This window comes from Euleptes europaea, chromosome 13 (assembly GCF_029931775.1).
Source record: "Euleptes europaea isolate rEulEur1 chromosome 13, rEulEur1.hap1, whole genome shotgun sequence".
Classification (NCBI taxonomy): Eukaryota; Metazoa; Chordata; class Lepidosauria; order Squamata; family Sphaerodactylidae; genus Euleptes; species Euleptes europaea.
The window spans coordinates 44,721,963-44,744,466 of NC_079324.1; the positions used below are offsets into that span (position 1 = coordinate 44,721,963).

Here is a 22,504-nt window from a genome sequence, read left to right on the forward strand (position 1 = left end):
CAGCTGGTGAATGACAAAACAGAGTGAATTGAATAGGCCAAGAGCGCTTGTAGTTTTTAATGGACTTCCTGCTATACACCTGTCTTGTGGTTCTTTGTGGGTTTTCGTATTTGCATGGCGCTGTTGACCTATTTGCCTGAACAGGACAAAGTAGAAGTGAGATTTCTCAATTTCTTTCCTATTATGTATGATTACAGGCTTTTTGATTTGACATTTGCCATTGAAAATCTTGTGTGTGCAATACCAAGTGAAATCCTTTCCCTCTGTATGGCAGGCCTATGGGCAGCAAAGTTATGGGACTTACGGACAGCCTACTGATGTCAGCTACACCCAGGCTCAGACAACTGCGACTTACGGGCAGACTGCATATGCAAGTTCTTACGGGCAGCCTCCAACTGGTATGTTTGTGCTTCCTACCTTGCAGCCTGAGTTCCATTTCATTGGAGGAAGGAAGATTAAACTCTTGGAAGGTTGGGAAAGTTATGCCTGAAAGGGAATTTAACTTTAATATTATGAATAATGTGGCAAGCTGAGTCAAATGCAGATTGCAGCATTGCTGGCAAGATACTAAAGTTGTACTAATGGGAAGGGGAGTATTGCTATCTTTTGAGCCAGTACTGTGATTTTTCTAAATATTTCTACTGCTTGAGGGATAGAGTGATTCAGAGGGTTGCTTGCCTGTTCTGATGGTATGCCCTCTACTTCTTGTCTTGTGCTTTCCACAGTAGAAGGGACCAGTACAGGTTTGAATATCCTGCTCACTTTTGCATGGGAAATGCTGTTCATCCTGTCTAAATTTATGGTGTTAACCCTTTAGGCATTTTTATTCTAGTAACAAATCTTGTAATGTTCTATGCAGGACCATTCAGTTTTGCTCTACGCCATTTATACGCACCATGTCTCGGTAAAGATTGCAATTCATGACTTCTTTCTGAATACACAGTTGTATGGATATATCTCGTGAATCAAAATGACAATTGTGGCCTGACATATTCAACCTAACTGAACTTTGTGGTCTTTGCAGCTTCCTAAAGGGTGAACAGCATGAGTAGACATGTTCAGCACTTGCTACCATCTCTGCATGTTCCATGTTATTGGTTCTTCTTTCAGACATCTTATTTAATGTCATCATAAATGTTCTGTAAATTATTTTGCTTGTGCTGTTAAAATTGGAGTTCTGTCCATCCTAATGTTTTTATTTTAATGTCTTAAAAAAACGCAAAACTTTGAAAGATGTACAGTAATCACTTGATCCTATGGTTTGAATTAAAAATGCATGCAAGAACATTTTTGGCTAATAGCATCCAGCTACTGTTTGAAACAGCACGTCTTTTCCATCATACTTAAAATCAATATTTCTGTGTAGCAGATTATGAGCTTTTTAAAAGAGTGGTTGAGGCAGTTTGGACTGTGTCAAAAAATTGCATCATCACACTATTACTTTAAAATGCTTTCCTTTTTACCTTCACAAAACTGATAGTTGAATGGGGTTAGTTTTTAAAAACCTTCAGTTCTGCTAGAGCTGTCTTTTTGGAAATGGAATAGGTTCTCAGGTGAATGTCAAGAATATTCAGGGAGATATCTTGAGGCATCATGTCTTCTGTGTTCCTGGCATTTACTGCAAGGAACATCTGTTGGCTTTGATGCTTAGAACATTCTCTCTCCCCCTCCCATCTTCTGTATGCCTAGAGCAAAGCTGATTAAATGCTCATGATCACACTGTATGAAATATTTAGAAGAACTTTCTTACATTTACTAAAAGATGCAAATAGGTGGTTTACCTCTGTTTTTAATAGTTAAATTGCTAACTGAAGGTGCCAGAGTCCTTAGTTTACACACACAGAATTGAAAGCTGTGGGTGCAAGTGAAAGTATTTGGGAAAACATTTGTCTCGATCCCAGTATGGAGAAATGTAGGGGAAATTTTAATGTTGGGAAACGGCTTACCTTTGTCCAGAGACGCACCATTCTTTACAGTGGTGCTATAAAGCTTGGCTTGACTATCCCAGTTTACAGCAGGATATATATTGCAAGGACGTGAACACTTTAGGCTTCATTAGAAACACAACTATTTCTGAAGGATAATTTTGAGATCCACATTTTGGTAGCTGAAAAACTATTTCAGGTGTAGCCCAGTGGCTTGAACAAGTGCAGGTGCAATTTTTGATCCTTTTTCCTGCTGCTTAGGGACATATGAGGCAGTCCGTCCCCCGACCCTTCCCCTCGTCCCCCGGTGATAGGAATCGTTTCTTGGTATTTCAGCCACTATTTCTAAGCTCAGGCTGTATATAACCTTTTTGTTTGTGTTTTCCATACTGTTGATAGTTTGTTTTGCCAAGTTGCTTAGTATTCTTTAGGGTATAAACACTTCTTCTAGCATCATCTCTTAATATTAAGAATATTTGTGATTGTTTTGGGAAATAACATTGTTTTATTCGATACATTCCAAATAGCACTAATGTATGCAACATTATAATACATCTATAGTAAATTGAAGTTTGAGGATAGTTACTGCATGCTCAATTTTTCTGCATTTGTGTTGGCAACAATTTTGTTTAATGGTTCAGTTTCCTGAGTTTTGACATCTTTGTTCCTGTATTGTGGGATAAAGGATCATTTTTGTGTGATATATAAATAGTCTTGGGAGTTGGTAAACCTTTCAAGATGTTTACCTTACAGAAATGTTTGGCAAAGTGTTTGCCTATAGAGCTGGGTCTTGTGGGTGAAATTATTTCAGTTGTTTCTCTTCTAATTTTCTGTGTAATCTTTTCAAAAGCCTCTGGAGTTCTGTGTTGCCTAAATCTTTACCTTCAATGTTAATGACCCCTGACCAGAATTTGCTAGTTTATGTTATTTATAAATTGGTTTCTGGTTAAAGGCTGCACTTGAGCATAGAACTTATTTTGAGTCAGTAGCTTTCAGTTCAGTGATTTGAATAGTGATTTGGACAGCCTTATTTCACCATTGTCTGACAACAAGTTATTTCCTATGGGATGAAGAATTTCATGAACAGATTGATGGAGTAGCTATGGGAAGTCCACTCAGTCCAGTAATAGCAAACTTTTACATGGAATATTTTGAAAAGACATCATTCGAATCGGCACCTTACAAACCTACAGTCTGGTTCAGGTTCGTAGATGACACATTTACTATTTGTAGCCATGGTGAAGAAAAATTAATGGACTTTCTAAACCATCTTAATAATATCCATCCAAACATTCAGTTTACCATGGAAAAGGAAATTGAGGGTAAACTCCCATTTCTTGATACCCTTGTCATCCGTAAAACTTTCAGTTAGGTCACAAGGTCTACCGGAAACCAACTCACACAGATCGCTACTTACACAAAAACTCCAACCACCACCCCCGACAGAAAAGAGAAATAATCAAAACATTAATGCACCGTGCAAGACAGATCTGTGAACCACAGTTTCTCAAGGAAGAAACTAATCATCTAAATCACACACTGCTAGCAAACGGCTATTCCAAGAATGAAATCAGAAGGGCCATTAAACCAAACAAAAATCAGAAAACTCAGGAAAAACAGTCTTCCATAGGAAAGGTATTTTTGCCATTTATTAAAGGAGTCACTGATAGGATGGAGAAACTTTTGAAAAAACATAACCTACAGTGTTTAAACCCACCAAGAAAATACAACAAATGCTACGATCAGCCAAAGACAAAAGAGACCCCCTCACCTCTGCAGGAGTATATCTTATACCTTGCAGCTGTGGACAAGTTTACATCGGGACAACAAAATGCAGCATACAAACAAGGATAAAAGAACATGAAAGATACTGCAGACTGGGCCAACCTGAGAAATCAGCAGTGGCTGAACATGGATTGACACAAACAGGACACAGGGTCTTATTCCAAGACACTGAAACACTGGACAATTCTACCAACTATTTTGTCAGATTGCACAGAGAAGCCATTGAAATTCATAAACATCACAACTTTAACAGAAAAGTAGAGAGTTTAAGAATGAATAAGGCTTGGCTTCCTGTCTTGAAAACCTCCAGACTAACAAAGACTACAGTCAACAATAGCCATGCAGATTAGCTTTGGATTTCACACATTAACAGATCACTTCAGGATACAATGGTTCCATATTAACATACCACACCCTCATCAGCACATTATCTTGATACTTACAGGACAATGGTTAGCACATTACCTTTGTTACTTTTTGCAGGACAATGATTCAGCTCAAACCCAACCCCTTTCTGACTATATATTACTCTTCCTACACACTTGACACTGAGAGACACTGTCCTTCAGTGTTACTCCTCTGAAGATGCCTGCCACAGCTGCTGGCGAAACGTCAGGAAAGAAAATACCAAGACCACGGTTACACAACCCGGATAACCTACAAGAGCCAATGAACTCTGACTGTGAAAGCCTTCGACAATATTTTGATTTGAATAGTGTTTGCTCAATAATGTAGTTAGTCAATTTTAAGTGTGCTTTTAAAAGAAGACCCTGTTGCAGCCCTTATCTGGTCACTGTGGGATGTGTGCTGATACTGTGGTTTCCATTTCGGTCTTCTCAAAGTACCAGGGAATGAAATCTTGTGCACATTTCTGTCTTAATGGCTAAATACATTGTCTTTTAGAGAGGATGTTGTGTTTGCATTACTCCTGTGATTGTGTAGCTGCCACCCACATAGCAAGTACTACATTCGGCTGCAGTCATACTTGTTTTAGTTGGATTGTAGCTACTGCAGGCATCCATTTTAAAGTGATACATAGTTTGAATGCAGCCTTACCAAAGATATGGTTGTGCCAAAACCTGGTTTACTTACTCCATGAACAAAGGTTGTTGTTTTTTACTGGTGGTGGGGAGCAGGCTCAAGAATAACCCATTCCCTCACAAGTTTGATAGAGCCCCATAGTATGAATGAGAAATTCCATTTAAAATGGCAACGGACACTTTACTACATTGTGTTTGAAACCAGACTGCTAAAAATCTAGCCACTGTGCTACTTAGTAAGTGAATTGAAAATTATGTTGTGTACTAGATAGAGGAGCTGTCTGTTCCACAGCAGCAGAAGAGGAGGCTGTGGCATCTTGGGAACCATGTATTTTTGTGTAGTTGCAGTTTGCTAGGGCTGCAGTCTAGCTGCGTCAGCGATGGTTTGTGAAGGGCATTTTCTGGGCTGATTCTCTTCTGATATACACGGTTATTAGCTTTGGCAGAGTCCTGTGAGCACTTTGAAATACTCTGTTTTGGAGGTAGAGGCCGTATTATCTCTCCGATTAATTCTGCTAGGTATTTTTGTTGAAGCTAGGGAAGATGCTGTCCCTTCCACGCAAAGCATAAATCCTTTGTTTCCAGGCTTCCTTGACTTCAAAGGGGAGGTTCCATTGGGGCCTTATATGATGTGTGCGTAAACACACAAAGTAATGAGAAGTACCAGTATGTAAGTATCTTATTATCTGTCTTCCAGGCTATACTGCTCCAGCTGCCCCCCAAGCTTACAGTCAGCCTGTCCAAGGGTATGGAACTGCTGCTTACGATGCAACCACAGCCGCAGCTACTACCACCCAGGCTTCTTATGCTGCGCCATCTACTTATGGGACCCAGCCTGCCTACCCCACTTATGGGCAGCAGCCAGCAACATCTACAGCTGCAAGGTACCATATAAACAAACGTCAACTAAGTAAAGTTTTGACCTATGGGGAGATAAATATGTCTCCCAACAATTACATGCCTCTCCTACCCCTCTGTTTTACTGCTGCTTTGCTGTGCCACCTGCTTTCTCATGAAGGCGTTTGGATTTAATGCCCTCCATCTCTTAGTACTGCATTAATGTAATAGAACACAAATGAAGTTCTGTCAAGCGCAGTGTGAAAAAAACTATTTTTACTCTGCATCATAAAATTCTAGATAGGTGTGATTAGTATTAAATTAAAGCATGGTAACCAGTATGCCCATTTCCTATTAACTTCATACCTCTGCCTGTAACAAATTCTTAAAAGAGCATCACATGTTATTGAATCATACACAGATTAGGTATTTGCTAGGCACAAAAGGGCTCAGTTTAGAATTGCTTAACATTTGAAATATCTTAATACCACATAACAAGAGAAAACTAGGAAATAACTGAGAGCCAGTGTGGCTAAGTATTGGATGAAGGCAGTGGGTGCTCAGTCTGTACTGTGCCTTGAAACTCACTGGATGACTGTGGGCCAGTCACTCTCAGCCTCCCACTCAGGATGGCTAGTGTAAAATGGGCAGGGGGAAAGTGTGTTTCCATCCCTGAGCTACCTGGAGGCTTGAAATGTGAATAAATTGCAGTCTCACAGTTATTGCTATGATTTATCAAGTTATTTAAATGACATTTAAGACAGGCCTGTGGATATTGTGTATTTGGATTTCCAAGAAGCTTTTGACAAAGTCCCCCACCAAAGACTGCTAAGCAAACTTCATAGTCACGGGATAAGAGGACAAGTCCTCTTATGGATTGAGAGCTGGCTGAAAAATAGGAAGCAGAGAGTAGGAAACAATGGTCAGTTCTCACAATGGCAGGATGTGAGCACTGGGGCGCCTCAGGGATCTGTGTTGGGACCAGTACTTTTCAACCTGTTCATCAGTGACCTGGAGTTGGGGTTAAACAGTGAAGTAGCCAAGTTTGCAGATGACACCAAATTATTTAGGGTGGTTAAAACAAAATCAGATTGTGAAGAGCTCCAGAAGGATCTCTGCATACTGGAAGAATGGGCATTAAAATGGCAAATGAGATTCAATGTGAGTAAGTGTAAAGTGATGCATATTGGGGCAAAAAATCCCAACTTCACATATACACTGATGGGATCTGTGCTGACAGCGACAGACCAAGAAAGGGATCTTGGGGTGGTAGTGGATAGCTCAATGAAGATGTCAACCCAGTGTGCAGCTGCCGTAAAAAAGGCAAATTCCATGCTGGCCATAATGAGACAAGGAATCAAGAATAAAACTGCTGATATCATACTGCCCTTGTACAAATCTATGGTGAGACCACACTTGGAATACTGTGTACAGTTCTGGTCACCACACCTAAAAAGATATTACAGAGCTTCAGAAGGTACAGAAAAGAGCAACCAAAATGATTAGGGGACTAGAGCAACTGTCCTATGGGGAGCGGTTAAGACGCTTAGGGCTGTTTAGCTTGGAAAGAAGGCAGCTAAGGGGAGACGTGATAGAGGTCTATAAAATTATGCATGGTTTGGAGAGAGTGGACAGGGAGAGGTTTTTCTCCGTCTCCCATAATACTAGAACACGGGGTCATCTGCTAAAGCTGGAGGGTGAGAGATTCAAAACAGATAAAAGGAAGTATTTTTTCACACAACGCTTAGTAAAATTGTGGAACTCCCTTCCCCGGGATGTGGTGATAGCTGCCAGCTTGGAGGGCTTTAAGAGGGGAGTGGACATATTCATGGAGGAGAGGGGTATTCATGCCTGTTAGTTAGAATGGATACTAGTCATGCTGCATACCTATTCTCTCTAGTATCAGAGGAGCATGCCTATTATTTTGGGTGCGGTGGAACACAGGCAGGATGGTGCTGCTGCACTCGTCTTGTTTGTGGCTTCCTAGAGGCACCTGGCTGGCCACTGTGTGAACAGACTGCTGGACTTGATGGGCCTTGGTCTGATCCAGCAGGGCCTTTCTTATGTTCTTATGTTCATTTCAGAGGATGATAAAATACCTTTTGACCGACTAGCAGTCAGTGAGTTCACATTGTTAGCAAAACAATCTTAACACTTGCTGGCTTGCATATAATTTATATAATTTACAAAGTTAATCCTGATGTGCATTGGTATTCTTATAGACAGAATGTGTACTCTTGATACAAGGTATTGCCTCATTGCTGAATTTAATTTTTAGACCCCAGGATGGCACTAAGCCTGCTGAGACTAGCCAGCCTCAATCGAGTACAACAGGCTACAGCCAACCCAGTCTAGGATATGGACAGAGTAACTACAGTTATCAGGTGCCTGGCAGTTATCCCATGCAGCCAGTTACTGCACCTCCATCCTATCCTCCCACCAGGTGAGTCTTCCTAATGCTCATTTTGTCCCCATAGAATAATGGTCAGTGTCCTGTCATGGAAAAAGTTAGTGTTATTCCATATATGGATGATGCTTTAGGTCTTGGTTAGAAGCGACCAACTTCTTTTACATCTAATATCCCTTGGCTGTATGGAGGATCGTCAGTTGTCATTCTTTTTAGTATCCATTGACATGGCATGAACGTCTGGACCCCTGCTCCTTAGAGTGATACTGCAGATATTGAAGAAATCTTCAGGGAGTGGGAGTTTCAGCTAATTCTAGCATGTGATACTGTTTGGCTTCTGAATGTGAACAAGAGCTGTTGGCTTTGCTACAGTCTGCCATGGCAGGTTACCTGAAGGCTGCCATACTCTAAAAGCTGATATACTTAGGGAATCATTCAGCACTCATTCTCCTGCCTTCAGGTTTGCTGAGATCAAGAGAAACTGGGTTGTAAAGGAATTGCTTTCTAAATGAATGCAGCAAAGTGGGAGGGTATCGTAAGGTATTAAAAGCTTGGAGGTAAATAGCTGTGTTAATAGGCTAGTAAAAAAAAGTCTGGAGGATATGGGCGGCAAAAAAATAATCCAAAACATTACAGGGGTCCAAACACAAACAATACCACTTGTGGTATTGAAGTGACTACATAAAAGATCAGTGCTTGATAACCAACAACGAATAAATCCCCACACTGGTTTGAGCATCCTTGATGGCCATACCAAAGGGATTATTTTCTTTCCAAATCTCTGTTGATTGATGAAGACGATATGATGTCATTTCTGGTGCTAATTAACTGGTTTTCTGTGTTGTGTTGTCTCATCAGCCTAGGTAACCGTTTTGGCTTTTATGCCCGTCTACGCTGAGATAGTTTTAACTGTCGCTGTTTTACTAAGAGCTGTTTCCTCTGAAATGTCTTTTCAGCTATTCCTCATCACAGCCAAGTAGTTATGATCAGAGCTCTTACTCCCAGCAGAGCACCTATGGGCAGCAAAGCACCTATGGGCAGCAAAGTAGCTACGGACAGCAGTCGAGCTACGGACAGCAGCCCCCCACTAGTTACCCACCTCCAACTGGATCCTACAGCCAGGCTCCGAGCCAGTACAGCCAACAGAGCAGCAGCTATGGGCAACCAAGTGAGTTGTAAACCGTCCTTTGCACTAGCAGTGAGCCCAATGGAACCTCTAAATCTGTACTTAACAGGAGCTTTCAGAAATCAAAACTTCCAGATAAAAAACCTAAGTTATTTTTGTGATTGAATCGCCTGCTTCAGCTAGCCCCTATTTAATTTTTGCATATCCCCCCCCAGTTTGACCAGCTGAATTGCCAGCCTTACTGTCCTCCCCTCCCAATAATGGTTTTGTATAGTGTCTAATTAGGCATTTTACAAATAATGTTCAGGCTTGGTCTACCAGAATGCTTAGTCCTCGGGGTGGGGGGACTATTGGGGGGGGATATGATTAAAAGATGCCTGCTTATGCCCTTGCTTGAATTTAGTCATAGTATTAAGAGGTTGATCTGTAGGGATAGCCACAGGGCATAGCAAAGTACAGGAATGTAAAGACAGCTGAAATGGCTAGTTTACAGGTGGTTGCCAATTCTGGATGCATATCTGGTAGTTGTCCTAATGACTTGTCTTTACTGTAGACCATTGGTAGCAGCTGCATGATAAAATTTAATTTTTTAAAGCATTTATTAATGTTTCTGCCTTGTGGAACTCAAGGCACTTTACAATATAAACAATAGAACTAGAACATGGTCTGAAGAGGTGCGCAGGGTGAAAACGAATGGCATTTGCGATTTCCTCAGGTTCATTCCGTCAGGACCATCCCAGCAGCATGGGTGTGTATGGCCAGGATTCTGGAGGCTTTTCAGGCCCAGGAGAAAACCGGAACATGAGCGGCCCTGATAGTCGGGGCAGGGGCAGAGGGGGCTTTGATCGTGGAGGCGTGAGCAGAGGTGGGCGGGGAGGAGGCGGCCGCGGCGGAATGGGGTAAGAGCAAACCTTTTCTTCTTCTCACCTAATTTGGTTTTTACCCAATAGGGTGTTGCAGTGCAAAGAAGGGCTGAAAGATGTAAATGCAAAATCACTTCTCCATGGAGAATGTCTATTAATAGCAAGTAGATATACTACTAGTTAATCCATGGAAGCACCTTGCAAGGGGAACTAGGAGCAGGATGTATTTTGCCTGCAGTTGATCGGGGCTTGGAGATCAGAGTTCTGGGTATTAAAATTGCAAAGCTTTCAGCTCCCTTCATGGTTAAACAGAGGGAAAATCCTCTGTGGGTTTAACAGTCTTTGGATTGAACACACACACACAAACCCCTTCCAAAGAAGTCCACCTGTCATGCTCCCCCCCCTTTTCACTGGGCTTTGATATTGCAGGTATGTACAATGGTGTCTGCTGCTTTTATAAGGCATTTTCTTGCCCTAACAGTGTTTGCTCTTGGCAGTAGCTCTTTGAGCTAGTGTTGAAGCTGAATGGATGGTGATGAATTACTCTCTTGAAGCCCAGCGCTCTAGTGTGACCACTGTGTGTGTGCAGGTTGCTTTAGGACTAGAAGAGAAACAAGCACGGTGCTAAAAGACCTGTTGAGTCTGAACACAGCTCCCCATTGGAGCTCTCAGGTGTTCTAAATCAGTTTGGCCATTGTCACTGGCAGAATCTGGTTTGGGAAGCCTGTTTGGTCAGGTTCAGTTACCTTTTACTGGCTTATTGTGGTGTGGTCAAAGAGTATATGAAAAGTGCCTTTGTGTGTGTGTTCCATCCATCTAAATAACATAGTTTAAAGCTCTGCAGAGTGTTCACTATAAAAAGTTAAGGGGGTGTGGGTGCACAGATGATTTGCAGTGAAAACTGGTTGCTGTTGCTTACGTCACAAACACATTTCACCCAGCAAATTTGCAAAAGAGTCACTCTGCATAGTTTGACTAAATGTATCCAGATGGTTTGAAATCTTTATTGAAGTCCAACTGCTTTTGTTTTAAACCCTGTTCAGTTAATGACCAAGCCTTTTTTAACATGTTGAAGAATAACCCTTTCAAGATTGGCTTTAATGGAAAAGGGCTCCGTAGTTGTGTATAAAGATTTCATCTGTAAGGTATTCCTAGATGTGTTTAAAGTAGACGTAGACACTTGAAATAACCATCATCACATCTCTTATTTTAAACCATCTTTAGCCCTTTACAATGCAGGGTACACCCTTTTCACATTTGTAAGCAAAAACTGCTCCTGTAAAATCAATGCCAACTGTTTAGACTGTTAACTGGGAAGGGGAGTTCTCATTCTGCTATGGGGCTGCAGTTTTTCTACTGCCCAAGTAGGCTCAGTAAGGCAGTAAATTAGTCATCGAGGAGCAGGATAGGGGAACTTTGCCCTTTAATCATGGTGTGGTGATGCATTTCAGTGTCTCTCTCCTGCAGGTAAGGAGCCCAATGTTCTTAACATGCCCTTTTTCATTGCCTCAATATTTTTATATTTTCACTGGCTGTTAAACATGGAAACTTTTTAACATGCTTTGTCGCATTTATATGCTACAGGTTACAAAGTGAGAGCCTTGTATACACTTCAGTACTTAAAAAGTACCCGTACTCAGTACTCAGCCGGCAGCATAATGAAAAGTGGGACTAGACACGGTGTCCATATGGAGAGGAAAAAATATACATAGAATATTTTTAACCAAATGTGTTCATTGTATAAATGGAAATCTTCTGTAACTTTGGTAACTGCATACAGTACTTGATGTTTGGTAATGAAATTAGAGGGGAGGTGTAAACTTTAGAATTGTGTAACATTAAAAGTGTAAACATCTGTTAAAGGGAAACATTACAGATAATGTACTTTAACAAAAGAAGCAAAAAGCTGCATGCGACAGCTTGGAATTGTGTACAGTAAATCTTTGACGGATTAAAGGTGCAATACTTGCTGATCGATTGCGGTCCTTCTCCCTCCTCTTAATTCTGTACAGATCATTCCTTTTTTTATTCACTCCCCAGTGCCGTTTTTGGTGGCACTTGTCTAATCAGACACAAATTCCCCCACAAGTTAAAAAAGCTGTGATGTCACCCTGTATTAAATTTAAAGGCACTGATTTTTGTGGTGTTTTTTGTGTTGTGTCCGCAAAGCTGCACCCCTAGACCTTTGAACCCTGGCGTATTCTGTAAGCTCTTCGTTCACAGACACTGTTAAATCCGGTAGTGAGACCTGATTGTATGGAGTTAGATGGAAAGATTTAGTGACTGTCATCAGAATTGTGTTCTAGGGCTTGCTGTTTTCTACTTGTTTTTCCAAACTGTTAAATGTTTAAAGGTTCTCCAGGGACTTGGTTTGTTCCCCATTCACAAGAGGCTGAGGGTGCAACTTTGTGTATGCATGATGAGGAGGGAGTTGACTAGCAGGCAATCTTTGTTTTCACAATAAAAATGAAGAGGCTCAGTTTTTATTTTTTGTGGCAAGGTATTGCATTGTTAATACCAACAAAAGTGTCCAGCTGCCAGAGCGGGGTGTCCAAGCCCAGGCAAGCAAAGGTTATGTGTGTAAAGGAGATTTGAACAAGCTGCCCTGAAGAAAGGCCTAGTGACGAGATGAGAGACAGAAAGACAGACAGACAGATGCGTTGTTTGGATATGTTTAGCCAGTGCCCTTCTTCCCAGTGAGCCCCAGAGGCTCCGAGCGGTACTGGCTTATTAAAGGGAAAGGCCTTCATTTCTTCGTTTATCCCCCCAGCAGCGCTGGAGAGCGAGGTGGCTTCAATAAGCCTGGTGGTAAGTTTTTGAGCATTACAATGGGATAGTGTTAAAAAAATGCAGCCAGAAAATAAAAGCCATAAATAATTTGTTTTCATAAGTGGTTAAAATGCCATAACCAACATGACTTTTAATGGGTACTGCCGGCAATGCCTAGGGGTCTATGAGGTTTTAACCTACGGTTACAGAACAAAGGGTGATGAAGTTTTGAGAGAAACTACTTCTGTAATTTGGGGAAGGAGCCACTTAAGAGGTTTTGGTTTTTTTAAAAATTAAATAACGTTGGAAAAACGTGCACTGATTGGCCCAAGAAAAGCCCCCTTTAACCAAGTGTAATATCAGGTCATGGTTTTAAAAGGCTGCTAAAAATAGCAAGCTGATCCCAGCAACAAATAAAGGGTGTGCATTGCAAGTTTTTTTGCAGTGCAGGTCAATTTGAGTTTTAACACATGCCATCAAATGGCGGTTGTAAATAGGTAGTTGTATGTGTGTTGGGAACATAGCCTGCAAGGCGTGCACTAACAATGCCTTCTGTGATTTTTTTTTCCTGGGGCGGCAGGACACATGGATGAAGGACCAGATCTCGATTTAGGTAAATTGCTACAACAGTGAGAGAGGGCTCTCCATCTCCGCCACCTTGGTGGACTGCAGCCAATTTTCCACCTTACTTCAATTATTCTTTGCTTAAAATAAAATGTTGCTTTAAAAAAAATGGTATTTTTTCAAGGCTGATGCTGGAGAGGGGACATGTCAGACACTAAAGTTAATACTGAGCACTTTGTTCACATCTGTCTGCAAGTTCCCCCATGGCTTTTTAGAGTAGGGTGAAGGTGTTTGTATGGGGGAAGGACCCTTTACATTGCTGATGTGCTCTCTGGCTGATATGTTGCAAACAGCTAAGCTACAACTCAGAAGGGCTTCTTTGGTCTTGAATGCTCTAGGGCGCTGCCATATCATAGCCTCTCCCCCCCCCAGCTGTTTCCACTAACTGTGATGATTCTAGTCTAGCTGGGGTCTGTAATGGAAGTACAGAATACCCTCTGGGAAAGTAGCCTGATTACTTTAAGAGAAGAGCTGGGATCTGTGCCCAGTAGCCCTAAGAGTGGTTGGTTTCAGAGGATATTTTTCTGGTAACTCAGCTTTGTTGACAAATTTTATGTCCATAGGCCCATCTTTAGACCTAGATGACGATGCTGACAACAGTTCAGTGTATGTTCAGGGGCTGACTGACAGTGTGACCCTGGAGGACCTAACGGATTTCTTCAAACAATGTGGCGTTGTCAAGGTGGGTGACGGCACGGACTGTAGGCTGTGGTTTGTTTCAGATGGAGCCTCTTAGACTCAGAGTTGGAAGGACCACCAGGGTCATCAAGTCCAACCCCCTGCACAATGCAGGAAATTCACAACTACCTCCCCCCCCACACACACACAGTGACCAGAAGATGGCCAAGATGCCCTCCCTCTCATCATCTGCCTAAGGTCACAGAATCAGCATTGCTGACAGATGGCCATCTAACCTCTTCTTAAAAACCTCCATGGAAGGAGAGCTTACCACCTCCCGAGGAAGCCTGTTCTACTGAGGAACCACTCTTACTGTTAGAAAAGTCTTCCTAATGTCTAGATGGAAACTCTTCTGATTTAATTTTAACCTGTTGGTTCTGGGGCAACAGAAAACAACTCGGCATCCTCCTCTATATGACAGCCCTTCGAGTACTTGAAGATGGTTATCATGTCCCCTCTCAGTCTTCTCCTCTTCAGGCTAAACATACCCTGCTCCTTCAACCTTTCCTCATAGGACTTGGTCTCCAGACCCCTCACCATCTTTGTTGCCCTCCTCTGGACACGTTCCAGCTTGTCTACGTCTTTCTTAAATTGTGGTGCCCAAAACTGAACACAGTACTCTAGGTGAGGTCTAATCAGAGCGGAGTAAAGCGATACCATCACATCACGTGATCTGGACACTATACTTCTGTTGATGCAGCCCAAGAGTGTATTTGCCTTTTTAGTTAGCGCATCTGTGCTCCTTGGTAGAACTGTTGAATATTCAGCAGCTGTTTATCAGCTATTCCATGCGTCTTTCATCCCAGGACTCCCTTCCATTCAGGAATTTGAAAGCCATGGGCGCGGTTGTGATCTCCAAGCTAGCAATAAGGGGCAATGTGAAATGCTTAGGCCAGGGATGTCGAACTCATTTGTTACGAGGGCTGGATAAATGTCACTTGGTGGGGGCTGAGCCATGTCTCGCCAGCCCAGATTGAGGGGGGGGGCCTGCCTCAGCTGGCTCGCAGGCAGGATAAGAGCTCCCAAGTGGCCAGATCTGGCCCACGGGCCTTATGTTTGACACCTGTGGCTTAGGCAATTACCTTACAATAAACTTGATCTTTGAATGTTTTTGTAATCTTTAATTTTACAGCTTAATTCCAACAGGCTTCATAACCCTTAAAGTATGTGGCAGAAGGGGTGACTGCCTGGCTACAAGTTAGAATTCAGCCTCAACATTGCTTGTGTTTGTGTTTTTAACCCAGATGAACAAAAGAAATGGACAGCCAATGATAACAATCTACCTTGACAAGGATACAGGAAAGGCAAAAGGGGATGCGACTGTGTGCTATGATGACCCGCCCACAGCCAAAGCAGCTATAGAATGGCTTGATGGTGAGTGTACTAAACTGAGGCTGAGATAATGAAGGATTCAGAGGTTAGACACATCTAAAGGCATAGTTGTGCCACAAAGGCATTATTTATGCAGCAAGCAGAACTACGTATAGGTCTTGGGGATGATTCTACAGAAACAGTACAGAATGGTAGGTGTGTATATTAATGTGATTGTGGCTGAATGCATATGGGCAATGCCAGCTGAAATCTCGGGTGCCAGTGGTTGAGGGGGGAGGTATCAGAATCTGCCCTTTCCATGATAAAACTTTTGCATTGGGCTGATTATTTCAGTGGTGTTTCATAGTCTGTTGACCCCTTACCCTTTAAACACTGAAGTCAGTTTCTCCCCTCAGTAGAACTGACAAGTCTTCTTGCCTCAAAGATGAGCCTGTTTGGATAGATGCCATTTAAGTCCTTTCCCCTGTTGGAGATTTTGATCTTAATGTTTCTGCCTTTTGTGTTCCCAGGTAAAGATTTCCAGGGGAGCAAACTTAAAGTCTCTCTTGCTCGGAAGAAGATGCCACTAAACAGCGTGAGAGGAGGGATGCCTCCTCGTGAGCCACGTGGCATGCCTCCCCCTCTCCGTGGAGGTAACGATTGGACGTAATGTTCCTTGACCTGCAAACATTGACTGGCTATCAACCAGGAGGCTCTATGGTGTGCATGGAATTACTAAACACTTTTTTTCCCCAGGTCCAGGAGTTCCTGGTGGGCCAGGTGGTCCCGGTGGTCCAATGGGCCGCATGGGAGGCAGAGGTGGTGACAGAGGAGGTGGCTTTGCACCAAGAGGACCACGAGGATCGAGAGGAAACCCTTCTGGCGGAGGAAATGTCCAACACCGAGCAGGAGACTGGCAGTGCCCCAATCCGTAAGTCACACACTTAATTTCCGCCTGATGCTTGTGTGCACCAGTGGCTGCATAACTGTGGACAAGCAGTTCCCTTGTGTTTATACTCAGTAGAGCCCAATGATACTTCAAGGGTATTTATTTACAGTAAGAGAAAATACTCCAGGTCGCAACGCTTTGTCAAGTTCCCCTTCTTAGACCTGCTGTTGTCCCGTCACCTCACCTTTCGGTGCACCCTGTCAGCTCATCCAGAGGTTTAGTTCCTTGTCTTGAATGGCCTCAGGACTAAAGGCAGTTGTTACTGGAAGGCCTTCCTTGGCAGCAGTTTTTTTCTTCAGCCTGCCCCTAGAGGGGAAGGAATTCTCAACAGTACCATTTTAGCAAGTAGAAAGAGCTGGGTTTTTGGTTACCCATAGTCAGGCATACTTTTGTCGCCAGTGCTGGGAATGGAACTGTGCCTCTCTGTCTTTTGCTTTTTTTCCTGTTGACGTTTGTCTGTGCCGCTCAGGCACCTGCTTGGCATCTTCACCGACTGCTGGGTTCTCTCTTAGGGGCTGTGGAAACCAGAACTTTGCCTGGAGAACAGAATGCAACCAGTGCAAGGCTCCTAAACCAGAGGGCTTTCTTCCCCCACCCTTCCCCCCTCCAGGTATGTTCCTATTGTCAGTGATCTGGGGTGGGAGTTGGAATATTTGACACTGATCTCTGCTTATGTGATGTTCACAAGGTCCTGGATTCTTGCTTGGAAAACCGCCTCCACTTAGAGGGCTCATATACGGGACAAATTATAGTGGTAAGGGAATTGCACAGGTGGTATATTTTTCCTTCGTTTGTGTATACGCTTCTGGAAGAGTAAATGGGCAGGTGAGTCTGCCCCACGTGCAGTAATAAGATTGCCAGTGTTGATGATTGGAAGCACTGACCATGGACATGTTCTCTTGCAGGAATTTATACTGGGGGGGTGTAACACCATCTTACGTTTGGTGAACGAGATACTGTTCTCAGGGTAGGCTCCAGGTTTTTGTGGTGTGACCCTCCCACGTGCCCCTGAGCAAGGCTTGCACCCATGTAACTGGGGGAGATTGGCTGATGAGAGGTGGAGGAAAAGCAGTGTGCCCAAACTGGAAGCCTTCAGGGTCAGGAACCTTGGTTTGTGTGGGGCCTGACCACGTGTGCACGTGACCTTTGTCATAGCCTAACCCCTTAAGACCACTTGAGGCACTTTGATGGCAGCATTAGGAGTGAGCCTGTAAGCCAGGAGCCTTGCATTGGCGCATATTGTCATTGGAAACCTTCACAGCCAGTGGTGTTAGTGGTGTGCAGCCGTCTCGCATATTACCACAGTTGGAAAAATAATTTGTTCTGGCCAAGCACATGATGTTACTCCTGCAAACTGGGTCTATATGCATATGAGGATCTGTGGATGGGATTGGAAGCATATTAAACATTTGTAAGCAGGAACATTCTCCCCCTTTCCTTCCCCCATTGCCTACTCATGCCTGGCTTCAATCCTACTCACCTGGCCAGGGCAGCTTGGGAAGCCTGGCAGGTGCTGCTCTGATTCCAGGTGAGGAACTTGTTAATCACTCATCCGTCCTTTTCACACTATCAAAGAATTTAAAACAGCCTGGAGGGTGGCTTCCGCAGTCAAGTGGGAATTAACCCTGCAGTTTTGAGATCCTAGGGAGTCAGTGTGGCTCTTGGCCAGCACTCTTGATAGTTGGAGTAGTAACCAGGCCTCAAGGTCTTGGCTTGGATAGGGGTTCGTGCGTGTTCGTGCATTGCACCACTGAGTGCCATTCAAGTGTCTCAGTTGGTGGTGCAACTCCGCGAAATCCTTCAAGGTGTACATTACCTGGTACCCAAGTGGTGCAGTCTGATAGCTTCCCTGTATGGGGACTTCGTCCTCCCACTTCAGTTTTCTTCGTATAAACACCTTGGTCCCTGTGTGTTAAATCGTGGGAATTAATTGGGTCCTCGCTGCTGAAAGAAGGAAGCTCAGAGCAGGGACTTGAACGAGCCAAGTAGAGATGGCTGCTTGAAATGTCAGGGCGTGGCTCAGTGTGGCCTTGGTGCTCCTGGGCCACAAAATCCTTTGTTGCCCACCCACCCTGGGTGTTAAAAGTGCCTGTGACGGTGCCTCGACTCTCCCTCGAGGAAGAGTTAAGCAGATTGGTCCCCCTGCCCTGCAATTATGGCCTGCCTGTTCATGCCTCTACACCAGCATCAAGCCCAAAGCTGGCGGCGCTCCTCTGTGCGAGGGCTTATTTAGCAGTAGGTCTTCATACCGAGCCACATTGTTAAACCCTCCTTAGCCGTTTGACCCACAAGTCAGCCTTGCCTAACACGGACACAGTCCATATTCAGTTAACTTCCATTTTTACAAACCTTTAATGTACTTCCGGTGCCCAACTTGGAGGTACAGGGAGGAGGGAAGCACAAGAGGCGCTGCTTTTGGTATTCATACTCCAATTTCTGTAGTGCAACTAATAAGTTGTGTGGGGCATTCTGAGTACCTGTTCCAGCCGGGATAATTATTTGCTTCCCAGGAACCACTCTTTCTGCAGTTACTTCTGTTAGGAGCAGTTAAATGCTACAAGAGATTTGGTATGGGGGACCAGGCTGAAATATTCTCCCTCTTGGATCTACCTTGTGGAGGCTGTGCATGAAGGGGGTAAACAATACAGAAGTCGGGCGTTTTGGTGATTGATGTTTATTTTGCAGCTGTGTCCATTGCCATTGCTCCCTGTCACGGGATGATGGAACAGAGATGTCCTATACCTTAAGGTGGTAGGCTGCCGACCTGCTTCGCCGCTTTTGGCTCCGGTTTGGCTTGCAACCCTGTAATTCAGTTCTGCTACACTTTGGGGGCAGGTCTTCAGCAGCCTCTCAGGTGTTGCCACCCCATCGGCGACCCCTTCACTCGAATGAGTGATGCTGTTTTTCTGCATTAGGTGGTGACCGTGGCAGGGGTGGCCCTGGTGGCATGAGAGGAGGCCGAGGAGGCCTCATGGATCGTGGCGGCCCTGGAGGAATGTTCCGAGGTGGCCGCGGTGGAGACCGAGGCGGATTCAGAGGTGGCCGGGGCATGGATCGAGGTGGCTTTGGAGGGGGCCGCCGAGGAGGACCTGGGGGCCCACCTGGACCGCTTATGGAGCAAATGGGAGGCAGAGGCGGCAGACGTGGAGGACCAGGAAAAATGGACAAGTATGACTGGGGGCGAGGGCAGTGCCTGTAGCATAGGCAAGTTTATAAGAGCTGTTTACAGGAAGGGGAGAAGGAAGGAGGAGGGGCTGTGGCTTAGTGGTAGAGCATCTCCTTGGCACGCAGAAGGTCCCAGGTTCAATCCCCGGCATCTCCAGTTAAAGAGACTAGGCAAGTAGGTGATGTGAAAGATCTCTGCCTGAGACCCTGGAGAGCCGCTGCCGGTCTGAGTAGACCAGTGATGGCGAACCTTTTAGAGACCGAGTGCCCAAACTGCAACCGAAAACCCACTTATTTATCGCCGAGTGCCAATGTGGCAATTTAACCTGAATACCACCCCCAGAGGGGGCCAAGAGGGAGAGGCTAGGGTTGCCAAGTTCCTCTTCGCCATGAGTGGGAGGTTTTTGGGGTGGCGCCTGAGGAGGGTGGGGTTTGGGGAAGGACTTCAGTGCCATAGAGTCCAATTGCCAAAGTGGCAATTTTTTCCAGGGGAACTGATCTCTATTGGTTGGAGATCACCCGGGGCGGGGCAGAGCCAGAAAGGCCAGTGGCTTGGAGGAACCGCGCGTGCCGGCAGAGAGGGCTACGCGTGCCGGAAGTGGCACGCGTGCCATAGGTTCGCCAACACGGGAGTAGACAATACTGACTTTGATGGACCAAGGGTCTGATTCAGTATAAGGCAGCTTCATGTTTTCATGTGAGGATGCCCAAAGCCAGAGCGAGGGGCGGGGAAGGGGGTCTGTAGTGGTTGGTTGTTGTTCCCCCGTCTCTTTAGTCTCCCTTCCTGAAAGGCCTTCCCAGAAATGTTATGCGAGCCTGACCCTATCTACCTTTCCCTTGCAGGGGAGAGCATCGCCAGGAGCGCAGAGACAGGCCCTACTAGAGGCAGCCGACCCCTTTCCCCCCTGCAGGACTGCATTTACTACCAGATTTATTTTTTAAACCAGAAAATGTTTTAAATTTATAATTCCATATTTATAATGTTGACCACAACATTATGATTATTCCTTGTCTGTACTTAGTATTTTTCACCATTTGTGGAGAAAACATTAAAACAAAGTCAAATGGTAGTGTGCTGAGTTATTCTTTTTCTTTTTTTCCTTTTTTTTTTAAAGAAATCGTTGTTTAACTAAAAAACCAATGAGAAACTGTTGTTGTGAGCATGCTCAGTAAATCTGTGGAAAACCAGGAGGAAAACTTAACTGTAACTATGTTAATGGTTGTGATGTTTTTTAAATAAAAGTGCAAATGTTTATAAATGCAAGCACCTCTTAGCATGTGTTCAGCTGCACTCCCATTGGAGTTGCCCTTGTGTCTTCAGGCACCCATGCTACGTGGAGATTATTTGGGTTCGCTGAGGAGCTGTGCACAACTTTAGTTTGCAAAGCTCTGAGGCGCACTGTGAACATAGGCGGATCAGAGTAGGCTCTGAAGCATACCTGGCCAGGTACAGCCTGCACCTGCAGGGTGAATTGCAGTACGTATTCTTCGCTTTGGAAGCTAGAACTGTTCCAACAATGTCGTTTGCCAATACTGTCTCCTGGTTATAAATAAAATCACATTGCTGGGCACACTTAATGACTAAACTTTCATTCGGGGGGCTCATTATTCATGTGGTGGCTTGGAACCATGCCTGTCATGTTACTTCGAAGCTGGGTGCACCATTCAAAGGTCCTTAAGAAGCTCATCTGCCGAGCGAGGCTTCATCTGCAAGTAATCAAATATTTTTACCTGATTGCTGCATGAACAAGTAGAACCTTTGTGCGACGCTTCTGGACAGCAAATAGACATTAGCCATTAACAAAGCAATTGATTGCTTAGGCACTGAAACTGGTGGTCCTGATATGGCCACAAAGTAGAAAGTGGGGGGGAATAAGGCCAAGGTTGATGGTGCAAAATTTATACACTTTGGAAAAACCACTGCAAGACTAACAGATTCCCCTGAGAAGCCTCTTGGATAGAATGCTGGGGAGGGGTGGGATACAAATCAAATAAAATGCCCTACGCATTATTTGTTTATGTAATCTGAGTAAAACAATATATTTTTACTTTTTTTGCATCATCAGCCTTTGCTTTATTTTCTCATCTGGGTCTGGTGCGGCTCTTTTATTTCTCTTCACAAAATAGAACGGCCAACTCCACCTTGTGACATTCCTGCAGTTTTGGAGGTAGTGCCTGGGGGAGGGCGGGGGGAGCTCAGCAGGGATGTAATGCTACAGAGTCTGGCCTCCAAAGCTGCCGTATCCTCCAGGGGAACTGATTCCCTCCAGTCGGAAGATCATGTATAATTCTGGGAGAACTCCAGGCTCCTCGAGGTTGCAAACCCTGCTGCAAAGCAGCTCTGTGTGGTGCCACCATCTTCAGCAAGGCGTAACAAACACGTTCTGCTCCTTTTTACTCAAAGGAGTCAGTGGAACCTTGATGTGTTTCGAAGAACGAACTCGGTCAGTGACTTAACGTCTGAGTATGTGTACTCTGCAGTTAACTCTTCAGATAGCAGCCCACGGCAATTTATCATTGCCTTAATACAGGGTAAATTATCAGTGTTTAGGGTGCTGCTGGACCACTGTCATTTTGCTGCTACAAATGTTGCATGTCTACCAGTCTAGCCATTAGTATTCCTGGATGGCCCAGGCTAGCCTGATCTCGTCAGATCTCAGAAGCTAAGCAGGGTCAGTCCTGGTTAGTATTTGGATGGGAGACCACCAAGGAATACCAGGGTTGCTGTGCAGAGGAAGGCACTGGCAAACCATCTCTGTTAGTCTCTTCCCATGAAAACCCCCAAAGGGGTCACCATAAGTCAGCTGCGACTTGATGGCACTTTATACACACACACACACACACATCCAATTATCTCAATACAATAGGACTTGCAGCCCTTCATCCTTGCGACTACTCTTACCGAGTTTAGAGCTTAAAGAAAACCACTCCAAAACTAAGGTCATGGTCTTCAGGAAAAGACTTGAAAAATTTCCCTGGGGTATACAAGGACATCAAATTGAGCAATGTAAACTCTTTAAATACT

General features: G+C 44.2%; 1 protein-coding gene across 2 annotated transcripts in view; it reads left to right on the forward strand.

Moving 5' to 3' along the window:
• The window catches only part of EWSR1 (EWS RNA binding protein 1), a 28,140-nt gene extending 7,555 nt beyond the window's left edge, over positions 1 to 20,585 (forward strand). Inside the window, exons 4-18 of one of the 2 annotated variants that reach the window (XM_056859869.1) lie at positions 275 to 398; positions 5,448 to 5,634; positions 7,866 to 8,030; positions 8,951 to 9,162; positions 9,836 to 10,019; positions 12,754 to 12,791; positions 13,333 to 13,365; positions 13,940 to 14,058; positions 15,299 to 15,428; positions 15,896 to 16,012; positions 16,128 to 16,296; positions 16,827 to 16,924; positions 17,003 to 17,068; positions 19,230 to 19,482; positions 20,323 to 20,585. In XM_056859869.1, the coding sequence (XP_056715847.1) occupies positions 275 to 398; positions 5,448 to 5,634; positions 7,866 to 8,030; positions 8,951 to 9,162; positions 9,836 to 10,019; positions 12,754 to 12,791; positions 13,333 to 13,365; positions 13,940 to 14,058; positions 15,299 to 15,428; positions 15,896 to 16,012; positions 16,128 to 16,296; positions 16,827 to 16,924; positions 17,003 to 17,068; positions 19,230 to 19,482; positions 20,323 to 20,362 (1,935 nt within the window). In that variant the 3' untranslated portion in view covers positions 20,363 to 20,585. Of the gene's footprint in view, positions 1 to 274; positions 399 to 5,447; positions 5,635 to 7,865; positions 8,031 to 8,950; positions 9,163 to 9,835; positions 10,020 to 12,753; positions 12,792 to 13,332; positions 13,366 to 13,939; positions 14,059 to 15,298; positions 15,429 to 15,895; positions 16,019 to 16,121; positions 16,297 to 16,826; positions 16,925 to 17,002; positions 17,069 to 19,229; positions 19,483 to 20,322 lie in introns of both variants that reach the window. The other variant, XM_056859870.1, reaches the window with a different exon arrangement.
• Positions 20,586 to 22,504: the final 1,919 nt, after the last annotated feature.